Source organism: Octopus bimaculoides, chromosome 8 (genome assembly GCF_001194135.2).
Source record: "Octopus bimaculoides isolate UCB-OBI-ISO-001 chromosome 8, ASM119413v2, whole genome shotgun sequence".
In the NCBI taxonomy this organism is placed as follows: domain Eukaryota; kingdom Metazoa; phylum Mollusca; class Cephalopoda; order Octopoda; family Octopodidae; genus Octopus; species Octopus bimaculoides.
In genome coordinates, this window is record NC_068988.1 from 15,050,492 (window position 1) to 15,064,368 (window position 13,877).

Consider the following 13,877-nt stretch of genomic DNA (forward strand, 5'->3'; position numbering starts at 1 on the left):
GAGAGAGAGAGAGAGAGAGAGAGAGAGAGAGAGAGTTGATCCTCCTGTATTTTCTATTATCAAAAGCCAGGAACTTTTCAGTATATAATATCAATATACATACAGATTATTAAGTTGTATTTCAAGAGGCTCATTTGCCAATTATAAACACAAGATACAACAGTATCTGTTGCAAACAAATGAGTTTACATCAAGAATCTTGCAAACCAAATACAAAAATGAAACGTATAGATTATAGATAAATGCAAAAGAGAAAACCAGAGAAATAAAGATCTTTGGAGTATAATAGTTGTTTAGTCACTGGCAAGGCCTGATCATGAATGCCGATTATCAAAAGTATTCCAACACATGGCCATCTTGTCATTTTGAATATCAGGAACTCTATTGTCTAATATGTCCTTCCTTTCCTTTAAAAAACTGTAGAATTTAATTTGAGGTAGACTCAGCTGCTACTTTCATGCCTGGCTCTCTGTTGGTTATGACAAGTGTTCCAGTTGATACAATCAACCGAATAGCCTGTGCATGAAATTAATGTGCAAGTGGCTGAGTACTCCACAGGCATGTGCACCCTTAACATAGTTCTTAGGGAGATTCAGTGCGACACAGAATGCAACAACAAGGCTGGCCCTTTGAATTACAGGTACAACTCATTTTTGCCAGCTGAGGAGACTGAAGCAACGTGAAATAAAGTGTCTTGCTCAAGAACACAGTGCACCAGTAGGAATCAAACTCACAACCTTACAGTTGTGAGCTGAATACCCTAACCACTAAGCCACATGCCTTCAATGCTACCTTCAACAGATTAAGTGACTGCATAAAGGAACTAGGGTTGTTAGGCTCTGTCTGTTTGTCTGCCTTAGAGATAAGTGAGCACTTAGGGCTGATGAGGATGTTTCTGATCAAGTGACCAGTTCACTGTGTGCAGTCCATAAAAAGTGCATTTGATCATAAGGGTTACACGAGAAACTTCCAGAAAGCTTTGCCCATACTATTTGCAATACCTCACTGAAGTGCTTTTAGTAATACAGTTGGCCAGCAGGTAGTAGATAAATATGACAACAGCATCATCATAAAGAAAAAGACAATTGAATAATGATTATGTTCCGTTAATGTCAGAAAATTTTATCTTAATGGCAAAATCAAATGAAGGAGGGTCGCATATATGACCTTATTCCGCGGAAGATCTGAGACCGAGAGAACATAGTTAATTTCGAACTGGGGATCTAGCTTGAATGTTGCAATTGTGTAGACTCTGCTAAAGGCACTTAAGGGCCAGGTGGTCATGGTAAACCAGATAATTGATTAGGTTTACTGATTGAAGGTGCAAAGTGACATGGCAGAAGTTAGCAGAGATTGGTTGAGCAATGGCAGGTTTATGATTCTACTTATGTACTTGATGATCTCCCTAGTGCTGGTGCCATGTACAAAGCACCTGGTACACTTTGTGAAATCATTGGTGTTAGGAAGGGCATCCAAATGTAGAAAACAAACCAAAGTAGACATTGGAACTTCATGTAGCCCTCTGGCTTGTCAGTTTCTGTTAAACTGTCCAAACCAAGACTGAAATTTTTCAAGGAGGTGCCCCAGCATGGCCACAATCTAATGACTGAAACACACAAACGATAAAAGATAACAAACAAATGACTGCAGTATTACCTTATGACAATCACGGCAAAGAATATTTGTTTTGATCTCTTTATAATCCTGAGGCATTTCAGTATGTTTGACTTCTTCATCTTTCATTTTCCAGATTTGAGACATGTTCGTCATTGATGTACCACAGATAGGGCATGCAAAATGGCTGGAAAAAAAAAAAGAAAAAGAAGTTTCACAAAACGTTTGAGCATCATTATTGTTTTAATCTCTACTTTTCCATGCTTGCAGGAGTCAGACAGAGTTTACTGAGGCATATTTTCTATGGTCGGATACTCTGCCTGTTGTCAACACACATTGGTTTCCAAACAGGGTAATATTTTCCCATAACCAGACACACCTTTCACAGAAGACTGGAAACAAACAACATCACTAGTTTGAGGGTGACACTTCTCTCTCTCTCTCTATCATCATCATCTTCATCATCGTTTATATATATATATATATATATATATAAAGACATAGCAAGAAGTAAAAACTAACTTTAACTCTCCCTGCCATGAAGCATCTTTGCTCCTGTCTATTGCTCTTTTTTCTCTTCATTACTGAAACCAACTCCCTCTTTTATCACTGTCATAACTTCTACCACCCATTGATATCCATCACACACTCCTATCTCCTTCTCTCTTCTCCATCACACTCTCTCACCTGTCACTCTGTCTCTCTACCATTACCCTCTGATTCTCTTACCCCACCTCCCACTCCTTGACTATTTGGATTCAGTGGACATTGAGTTATTAGCCTGGACTCCAAAATGTTAAGTTCACCCATACTCACTTTACCTAAACGTCCTACCTGGTGCTATGGAGATGGCACCAACCTGGACACCAGTTTGCCATTACATCTTCAACAAGAACTGAAGCAATATAGAAGTGACATCCATGACCCTAGTGGACAGCTCCTTGAGCAATTACCTGGTCATTTACTACTTCACTTCAGCATGAACTCTACCTTGCATAGATTTGAACCAGTAGTGTAATAGCATATTCACTCAGTCATTCTATCCTGACATCACATTGAAGCATACACATTATAGACTACATTCAGGGAAATGTTGCCGTTAAGCAATCAATCTGGCTGTGATTTACTTGTGATAGCCTTTACTTTGAACTTCACAAATGGCCATCCTCTCTGCTAGAAGTAGCAGCCAAATTCCCCTCAAACTTACCTTTATCATTTAAAAAAATGCAAGGACACATTGAATGATGTAGCCCTGAATACACATTGTCCAACATCAAGAAGAGCATCCAGGCATAAGCCTTAAGCTGATAGTGGAGTGCTCAACCACATGCAGAGTGTTCCACTGATCGCATCAACTGGAACACTCATTGTTGTAGCAAAAGGAGTGCCCAGCTTTTGATGCATACTGAGCAAAGCCAACTTCTCAGATGGCAGAGTTCTGTCTTCTTTTTTTACAAATTAATATTTTGCTAGCTTTAATTTGAGGCCTCTTACATCCACGTTATATTTCCAAGCTCAAAATTTCTTCTTTCATAGATTTAGTTATGAAAACTAGATCATAAGTATTCAAGACCTCCACACATACACAGGCTATCAGTTTAAAAGCAAAATACAAATAAAACACATACATACCCATATTGAAAAAGTTTTTTAAAACACTCCCTATGAAAGAAAAAAAAGAAAGATTATATAGATAAATTGTTTATGAAGTAGTGAATAAATGTATTTTTCAATATTTTGTTAACATATAGAATTTATAAACATTTTATAATAGTTGCAGCATGGAAGGTGTTTAAAAACACACAAGCCATTTAAAAACACACAAAACCTGTTAGATTTACTTCAACATTTAAATTTAATTTCTCAAAATATTTTCGTCACTTTGAGACTGTGACCTGTTCACTGACTAAATTCCATGCAGTATGGAATTTTATCAGTGAACAGGTCGCGGTCTCAAAGCGACAAAAATATTTGGACAAATGAAATTTAAATGTTGAAGTGAATCTAATGGTTTTTGTGTGTTTTTAAATGGCTTTATAAACATCTTCCACGCTGCAATTTTTTTTGTTTCAGCACACGCTCTCAGATCAGGTCACTTGCTATGCAAGTTCATCTCCATAATTATAATAGTTGGTTGTAGGAATACAAACCTATGATGCTAAGGAATTAAAAGATAGTGAAAAGATGCACTGTCATCGGCCACTTCAGCGATTTTGATTTTGATTTCACTTGCATCAATAGGTCTTTGCAAGCAAAGTTCATTGTCCAATGAATGAGGGATATGAATGAGGGGTCAGAAATGTCAGAAGCAAAAGTTTTCTCCAACTTACTCGTGAATCATATGCCGACACTTAGGGATCCTTGAAGGTTTTCTGGAAGTATGCAGATTCTGAAGACAAACTGGGCATTCATTGTGAGATATTTTTTCTAAACACTAAAAAAAAAAAGAAAGAAAGAAAAAAAGATGAACTATTTAAGATTTTCTTCACATAAAGAAATAGAAACTTTATTTCACTTTCATTTTTATTTTGTCATCATTCTATTCTGCAATTTGAAGAAGTTAACAATAAGCTATATCGAAGCGAAGTTCTTTTATGACAATGATGTACAGAAAGCGAGAAGGAAATATAAATTATCTAATATATGAAATAGACATGTGTGTGTGTATTCACTTTCCACGTAAAAACGGCTTCACCAATTACTTCCATACTTGTGATGCATGAATAATTTGACCTTGGACATATAATAGGGTCTTTATATTTATGATTCACTTCTTTAAAAAGGTTTCCTCAATGTCAACTTCCAGTATTGACGTAAAAATGGCAAAGTCTCTCACTCTCTATTTTAATGTTTGATATTTGTAAACAACTACAATTAATTACTGAAAGAAATATTTACGAAGTTCACAAACTTAAATATTCGGTACAAGATAATTTTTAACGTGCTTTTATTTATACGATTTTTTTTTCATTTGATGTTTATCTCATTCATTATTTGCAATGTTCTCTCTCTCTCACACTCTCTCTCTCTCTCTCTCTCTCTCTCTCTCTCTCTCTCTCTCTCTCTCTCCAGGTTTGATTTTGTTCTGAACTCACACATTGCATTAATTTCCATAAAAAACTTTTATCTATTTTCTTTTCACACGTCGTGTTCAGCTCTATGTATTTGTAGTCAGTCACACACGCACACGTGTGTGTTTCTATGTACATTTGTATACATTTATGTGTGTGTATGTGTTCTTCTCAAGAAATGATTAAATCTTTTTTTTAGTACAGAGAAATCAATAAACTTAGCCTCCAAAGACTTAAATGTTAGAAAAGCAAGTAATTTCAAGAAAAACTACCAAGTAAAAATTGCAGAGAAAATTAATTTTTAACAAAAGATTATTCACCTCGTGCGTGTCTTTCATAGACAACAAAAGGCACACATCACATTTTTCACAATGAAAATAGTTTTCTCGTCCACCAACCCTATAACACAAAAATAGAAAAATAAATTAAATAAATAATTTTTATGCAAATTTAATAACACATTTTATTCTTGTTTCTTAAAAAAGTGATTAAATTTTTTTTAGTGCAGAAAAATCAATAAACTTAGGTTCCAAAAAGTTAAGGCACTGGCATGGCTATGAGGTAAGAAGTTTGCTTCTCAACCATATGATTCTGGGTTCAGTCTCACTATGTGGCATCTTGGGCTTGAGGAAGTGTTGTCTACTATAGCATCAGGTTGATCAAAGCCTTGTGAGTGGATTTGGTTGATGGAAACTGAAAAAAGCCCATCATATATGTATGTGTGTGTGTGTGTGTGTGTGTGTGTGTGTATACATATATATATATTTATTTATTGGGTTGGCAACTAAGTTCCCAACGTTTTTTTTAATTTTGGAATTTATTTTTTTTGAGAATTCTATTTTTGAATCATTTTGGAATCTATTTTGTATTTTTCTAGTTAATTTTAGTTAATGTTTATTTATTTTCAGATCATTAAAATGGAATGTCAAGTTAAGAAAAATGAGCATTTTCGACACCTCCTTCTTTTTGTTTTTAATCAAGGTTCTAAGGCCGCAAAAGCTGCTCGTGGCATTTATGCTGTGTATGGAGACGGTGCCATAGCTGAAAGAACTGCTCGTGATTGGTATGCCAAGTTCAAAAGTGGAAATTTTGACCCCAAAGTCGCACCTCGTACTGGCCGTCCAGTTAAGTTCGATGAAGAGCGATTAAACCAACTTTTACACGAAAATTCTCGTCAAACATCAAAGGAACTGACAGAGAAAATGGAATGCTCCCACGCTGCTATAGAGAAGCATCTTCACTCGATGGGAAAGGTTCAGAAGTATGGAACTTGGATTCCGCATGCTTTAAGTGACAACAACAAAAATCAACGAGCCACAATCTCCGCTGGTTTGCTTGCTCCTCACCACTCAACTCATGGACACAAGCAACGATATCTTTACTGAATCGTTACTGGTGACGAAAAATGGTGCCTGTGCATCAATATGAAGCAGCGTAAGGAATGGCTTAGCCCCAGTAAACAAGAGGCACCACGCGTGAAACAAGATCTTCATCCATGTAAAATGATGTGAGTGTGGTGGGACTGGGAAAGGATTATCCATTATGTATTGCTTGAACGAAACCAAACGGTCAACGCGGAACTCTATGTTCAACAGATGGAATGACTCAACATGGCTATTCAAGAGAAAAGACCTAATCGGCAACATGGAGTTCTTCTGCTGCACAACAACGCCCGCCCTCATATAGCCAATATGACCATCTGCTTTAACATTGTTTCTATGGCAGAATGCCCTTCCTGATATCAATGACTAATATCATAATCAGTTTTTTTAATTGGTGTAAGAGACAACTCCAAATATGTTTTGGTTAAATAATTATTGTAACCTCATCAACAGAGCAAACACTTCACTATAGGTGCAGGCACGGCTGTGTGGTAAGACGCTTGCTTCATAACCACATGATTCTGGGTTTAGTCTCATTGTGTGGCACCTTGGGCCAACCAAAGATTTGTGAGTGAATTTGGTAGGTGGAAACTAGAGGAAGCCTGTCATATATATATCTGTGTGTTTTTGCATCTGTTCCCCACCACTGATTGACAGCTGGTGTTGATGTTTACATCCTCATAACTTAGTGATTCGACAGAAAGGACCAATAGAAAAAAAATGAAGAATTGGTGTTGATTCAGAATGGCCACAATCTAATGACTGAAGTAAGTCAAAGATAAAAGATACTTTCCAAAGTAGTGGAAGAGACTCAGTAAAGACTGAACACTAATTGGCATAGCAATACAGAATTGTACAAAACAATTCTAGGAAAATTTCAACAATGAGGTTTCATATACAGGACCACCAAAAGTCAATTTCAACTAAATGATTTAACTTAACTTAGATAATTGGGCAAGAAAGACAAAGAGAAATGATTTTATGACACAGTTCTATATTTAAGAGATGAGGAATTATGTACATTATTTACATTATTTACATTTGAAGGATATTTGTCCTCATCTTGTTTGTTGTTAACACAACATTTCGGCTGATATACCCTCTAGCCTTCATCAGATGTCTTGGGAAAATTTCGAACCTGGGTTCTCATTCCTAAGGTATTTTTCATCGTCGTCGTCATCGTCGTTATTGTTATTATTATTATTATCATTATTCAGGTCACTGCCTGGAATCGAACTCGGAATCTTGGGGTTAGTAGGCCACGCTCTTAACTACTATGCCATATGCCCATGACCTGAATAATAACAACAACAACATCAAAAAATACCTTAGGAATGAGAAGCCAGGTTTGAAATTTCCTCCAAGACACCTGATGAAGGCTGGAGGGTATATCAGCCGAAACGTTGTGTTAGCAACAAACAAGATGAGGACAAATATCAGTCAAATGTAAACAATGTAAATAATGATTTTATGACTTTCTAAAAAAAAAATTTTCATCTCACCGACAGAGTCTGCAACCATCACAGTGAAATTGTTTTAGGTCATTGCTATCATAAAGTCGACACTTGGCACAGAAGTACTGTGCAAACTTGATGTCACAATTTGAACAACGGTCACTGACCTGAGAGAAATGGTGCAAAAAGAAAAAAAAATATTAAAAATAACAAAGTAATGTGTGTATTTATGTGTGTAATGTAATACTTTCTAATATAAGTGCAAAGCCTGAAATTTTTGTGAGGATGATGGGACTAGTCAATTACACTGACCCCAGTGTTCAACTGGTACTTAATTAATCAACCCTTGAAAGGGATGAAAGGCAAAGTCAGCCTCAGCAGAGTTTGAACTCAGAACATAAAGAAAACCAGAAGAAATACCACTGAGCATTTTGTCCATGGTGCTCATAATTCTCCAGCTCACCACCTCAAGTGCGTATTAAATAATGCATGCATACATACACATACATATAACACACACACACACAATATATATACATCATCATTATCATCATCATCGTTTAACGTCCGCTTTCCATGCTAGCATGGGTTGGACGATTTGACTGAGGACTGGTGAACCAGATGGCTACACCAGGCTCCAGTTTGATTTGGCAGAATTTCTACAGCTGGATGTCCTTCCTAATGCCAACCACTCCGAGAGTGTAGTGGGTGCTTTTACGTGCCACTGGTATGAAGGCCAGTCAGGCGGTACTGGCAACGGCCACACTCAAAATGGTGTATTTTACGTGCCACCTGCACAGGAGCCAGTCCTGTGGCACTGGCAACGATCTCGCTCGAATGTCTTTACACGTGCCAAGAAGGCGACGCTGGGCCCAGGTGACATCACAATTTCGCTTTCGCTTGCCCCAATAGGTCTTCGCAAGCTGAGTTTCATGTCCAATGAAGGAGACGACGTTTGTATGGGTGCCAGTCGTCGAATTTAGTTCAATTTCAATTTCACTTGCCTCAATAGGTCTTCACAAGCGGAGTTTAGTGTCATACACATGTATAATTTGAGAAATCCAATTAAAGGAGCTTTCCAGTTGCTGTCACAGATTTGGAAATTTTAAGAATTAAATGAAATTTTAGAATTTGTTCTCTTGATGTAACTTTTCAAGCCAAATCCGAATTTGGTATTCATTCATTCTCAGAAAAATTTAGGTAAAAATGTTCAAAGTTTGATAACTTTTAATTCAATTAGAAAATAAGAATCAGAAACTGCTCATTTTCTGTGTGATAACTGTCTATCACAAAATGACAGGGAGAAAAAAACAACAGGTACAAAATTATATTGCTCAACAAAATATGTGATGGTGGTGGTGGTTGCTGTGGTAAAAGCGTCACCATTGTGCTAAGTAAAACACATTCTTATAACAATGAAAACGGGGAAGATTACAGCATTGCTTGTTACTTGTGTATAAAGGTGGCTTTTGATAAGTTAAAAATCATCCAAAATTTACAAACTATAAAAAACTACTAATTTATTATTAATTAATGGCAAAGATGAATTTCATGTTCATAATTAGCATACAAAACTAAATCAGTATAACCAAATTTTAAAACAACAGCAACAAAATCGAAAAAATACAAAATCTGTGACAGCAATCAAACAAATCTAATTTAAAATACCTGGGTCAAAATTGGAATAAAAGAAAAAAAATTTTAAACCTTCCAATAATATAACCTGTGAAACACTAAATGATCATTTCCATCCCTTAACCCTTTAGCATTTAAACCAGCTATGTCCGGCCCTTATATTCTAATTGTTTCATGCTTAAATCAACCAGATTTGGCCTCTCACACCTACCCTACAATGTCATTCTAAAAATAAACAATCACTTCATCGAAATCTTGAAGCTATGAGATAATGCATGATTAATTCAAACCAATGTGAATAAATAAGCATTAGATGTGAATGCTAAAGGGTTAAAGAACACACAGAAGGCAGATAGAAATACAAATGAGAAGATACAGATGTTAAAGTAGGGGGGTATCTGTAGTGCAAACCATTTTAAAACTGAACATAGGCTGTCAATTAGCCATCATTAGATCAGTGGTTCTCAACCAGAGTCCATATGGCCCCGATGGGGTTCCCTATAAGATTCTGTTGATAAAATTTATCTGTACTAAACTTGTTATACTTCTACAATTCATAAAATATAGGAATCAAAGGAATCCATAGGTAAAAAATGGTTGAGAACACTGCATTCATCATCATCATCGTTTAACGTCCGCTTTCCATGCTAGCATGGGTTGGACGATTTGACTAAGGACTGGCAAGCCAGAAGGCTGCACCAGGCTCCAATCTGATTTGGCAGAGTTTCTACAGCTGGATGCCCTTCCTAACGATAACCACTCCGAGAGTGTAGTGGGTGCTTTTATGTGCCACACTGCATTAGACCATTGTACAAAATTTTTTGAATGCGATTAATGCGTACAGGACATGTGGGAGTATTGGTTAGAGAAACTGATATGTTTTCTATTAAAAATAATTCAATATGGAAAGGCAAACACATTATAAGAATTCTCATTGATGATAATGTGTGTTAAGAGTGACAGTCAAAACAGTCTAGGACTCTGCTACACAAAATGCATTGTTTCACTCATATTTCTTAAGAGTCAGTTTTCATCTCTCAGTGATTAATAAAATAATTGTCAGTTATATATTAGGGTAGATTCAGTTGATTATAGTTGTCTACACAAATCAGCCTTGTCCCCAGTTTAAAAGAATCTACAGTAATCATTTTAGTTTTGTTGGAACTATAACAAAGTGCAAGGGACATAATTCAAATATATATATATATATATATATATATATATTCATTTCTACTCTAGGAAACAATGCCCGAAATTTTTGGGGAGGGGGTCAGGCAATTAGATCGATCCCAGTACACAACTGGTACTTCATTTACCGACCTAAACGGATGAAAGGCAAAGTCCATCCTAGGATTATTGTTATTATTATATACAGGGTGCGATGGGTAAATTGTCGCCATTTTATATTTTTAATTTCACGCATGCACATGGTTTGTTTTTGATTTTGTCGACTACACAGTATAGTAGGGTCAGTTGGGCATAGTCTGAGAAAAACAGCACCATGACGCAATTCACTCTGCCAGAAATTTGGAAACGACATGCTGTACTGCTTGCCATTCGCACTGTAAGCTCCAATATGAACATTTACCAATTGTGATAAAGATCAAACATCCAGTCAACATCATGGTTAAGTCAATTGGTGCAAGAAGAAATGATTTGCTACACAAATATATTAATGTAAAAACCCAAATTAATTTTTAAAGTATCAGAGTTACATATTCTCACTGAATAAAACAAAGTGTATTTAACCTTTCTCATAAAAACCTACCTCAGACTGACTCTGATTCTATGCTACAGAATTACTATTTTAACCTTTTCGTTACCATATTTCTGTCGAGATGCTCTGTGTTTCTTTCAATTAATTTTAAATATAACAAAGAATTTAATAAAATAACTTAGTTATCATTTAGCTAGTGTTAGGAACATAAATTGTGACTAAGGTTTGGTGGAAGATTTTAATTCAGAACTTTTGAAAACAAGACATTTGTACCATGGAGTCAGAGGCAGTTTAAGGCGGGTTGGTATCAAAAGGGTTAAAGTAACGTCCTAGCAGAGGCATTTGTCATAATACTGGATTCTTGATCTACCCTTAGGTCTCCTGCTGGTTGCTTGTCTAGAAGAATCTGTCGTGAGTTTTTCCTGCAACATTCTAGTCACGAGTCCATAGTACTGGAGCTGTAACCACTCAACGTGGAGAAGTAGTGGCTCAACCTGGAGACACCTTGATTGCCAAGCTACACACCTTGTAACACTTTAAAGGTTGTAATACTAAGTAACTGAGCAAATAGCTGACATAAAAACGAGAAAATTAAAAACAACTAAACTTACGGGCTGTTTTGTTGAGCATTTGTTACACACTATTTTCTCAACTGTGGTCCGATCTAAAGTGTGATCTTCGACATCATCATGGCATACCCGGCATACATACACCTTGTTGCAGCAAGGTGCCTGCATTAGAAAAAGAAAAAAAAACAACAATGAGAGAGAGAAGTAATTGAAATATATATTAATTTCATCATCTGACACAAGATCACCGCTGCCAATGCCCCCTCCCCTCTCAATATTCCTTGTTTTGCAAGTTACTTTGTGACCCTGCTGGTGATGGTGCTACATATAATGCATCCAGTCCACTGTCAAGTGGTTGGCATTTTGAAGGGCATCCAGCTGTAAAAACCATGCCAAAACTGACCTCACCTGAGCTGGTGTGACGTAAAAACCACTCAGTCCACTCTGCAGGGTGGTTGGTGTTAGAAGGTTATCCAGTCATAAAAACCATGCAAAAACAGACACAGTAACCTGGTATAGTCTTCTACTTGGCCAGCTCCTGTCAAACCGTCTAACCCATGCCAGCATAGAAGATGGACAGTAAATGCTGGTGATGGTGAATTATTATTATTATTATTATCATGGTGATGGTGGTGGTGGTGTGTGTGTGTGTGTGTGTGTTTACTTGTGCTTCTACTGCCACTGAGCTACCAGCAGTGCTGAAGTTGTCAGCTAATCATTTGCAAGCTGTGGGCCTTCAAACACTTGTGAAATATGCAAGCATGCATGTGTTTGCATATATATATATATATATATATATATATATATATATATATGCACATTACACAGGAAATGGTTAGCAACAACAAGAGCATCCAGCTATAAAATAGGGCTGCAACAATATATTTGTCTAACCCATGATGGCATGGAAAAATGAGAAAGGAGAGAAGAAATAACAAAGCATGTGAATGAGAATAATAAAAGAAAGCAAGGGAACAAGAAGTGAATTTCCTTCGACTAGATTTACTCAACAGACTACAAAAATACTGAGGCACAACTTCAAGGCCTTAGTTAATCATATTGATCCCAGTATATTTCAATCTGGCACTTACTCTATTGATCTGTATTCATCAAACCCCTAAATTAGAGGGTACAACAAAGCTGGTTTTAAACAGTGCAAATGCATACACACACACACAACAACAACAACAACTGTTTCTGTCTATCAAACTTCATTCACAAGCAACTGGTTAACGTGAGTTTATAGTAGAAGATAGACTTGCACAAAGTGTGCATGCAGTGTGACTGAACCTGGAAATTATGTGATGGTGAAGCAAACTTCTTAACATTACAGCCATGTCTAGCCTCCAGTTCAAATACGTAAATGGTAAGTTAAACAGACCAAGTTCTCAATCAGAGAAACTGCTTGACTTTGAGCTGCAGAAACACAAGAAAACAGAGCAAGGCTTCAAGCAGTAAGACTAAGAATTACTTAAAAGAAGATGGCAGTAAACCTTACCATTTTTGAGAGAGAGAGAGAATAATAGACAGTGTGTGAAATAATAAGGTGAAGAAGCAATGAATCTAATAGGATGCTTTGTAAAGGAGACTGAATAAGGGAGGTGGGGAGTGAGACAGGCAGCAAGATAGATATGCATTGACTCCAAGTGATACAATCTTACCATTCTGACTGAAAAACAGATAATTTCCAGTTATTCTGCCACTTGCAATGATGACAAACGAATCGCAAGGCCACACTTTTAGTAAAGTAGGATTGTTCCTGCTGCAACCTGTGTTCAGACATGGCCAACTGCATCTAGCTCAGAGTAGAACAAGGACCAGGAAGGCTAACTTGAAATTACAGACTGAAGATTACAGAGGTCAAGAAAAAAAGAGAAAGAAAAAAGGGAATCAAATATCTTTACAAAAAATGTTGTAATTGAGAAATTCCTTACATTAACCCTTTAGAATTCACATTGTTGTATCAAAAGTAAGGCTTATCTATTCACAGTGTTTTGAATTAATCATGCATTATTTTGTAGTTTTGAGATCTGTACTTCTAATGTGGTTTTGTATTACACACGTACCATTTACATATTTGTTATATTCCAATTAATCAATAAAGATAGTTTTTCTGTGGGTTTCAAAAAATACTCCAATTGTTTCGGGGTACCTCAAAAAATTCTTTTCAGCAAATACTAGTTTTTCTTTGGTGTGAATATTATGAAAAATAATTTCTTCTTTTATTCGTTTCAGTAATTTGACAATGGCCATGCTGGAGCACCGCTTTTAGTCAAACAAATCGACCCCAGAACTTATTCTTTGTAAGCCTAGTACTTATTCTATTGGTCTCTTTTGCCAAACCACTAAGTTAAGGGATGTAAGCACACCAACATCGGTTATCAAGCAACGGGAGGATAAACATACACACAAATATATATATATATATATATATA

General features: G+C 36.4%; 1 protein-coding gene across 4 annotated transcripts in view; it reads right to left on the minus strand.

The window, feature by feature from the left end:
- LOC106868636 (RING finger and CHY zinc finger domain-containing protein 1) overlaps positions 1-13,877 on the minus strand; it is a 23,117-nt gene that overhangs the window by 1,514 nt on the left and 7,726 nt on the right. For all 4 annotated transcript variants that reach the window (XM_014913987.2, XM_014913988.2, XM_014913989.2 and 1 more), the window contains exons 3-8: positions 11,485-11,604; positions 7,570-7,688; positions 5,006-5,084; positions 3,945-4,048; positions 3,247-3,276; positions 1,657-1,801 (exon numbers count right to left, since the gene is read on the minus strand). In XM_014913987.2, the coding sequence (XP_014769473.1) occupies positions 1,657-1,801; positions 3,247-3,276; positions 3,945-4,048; positions 5,006-5,084; positions 7,570-7,688; positions 11,485-11,604 (597 nt within the window). The remainder of the gene's footprint in view (positions 1-1,656; positions 1,802-3,246; positions 3,277-3,944; positions 4,049-5,005; positions 5,085-7,569; positions 7,689-11,484; positions 11,605-13,877) is intronic.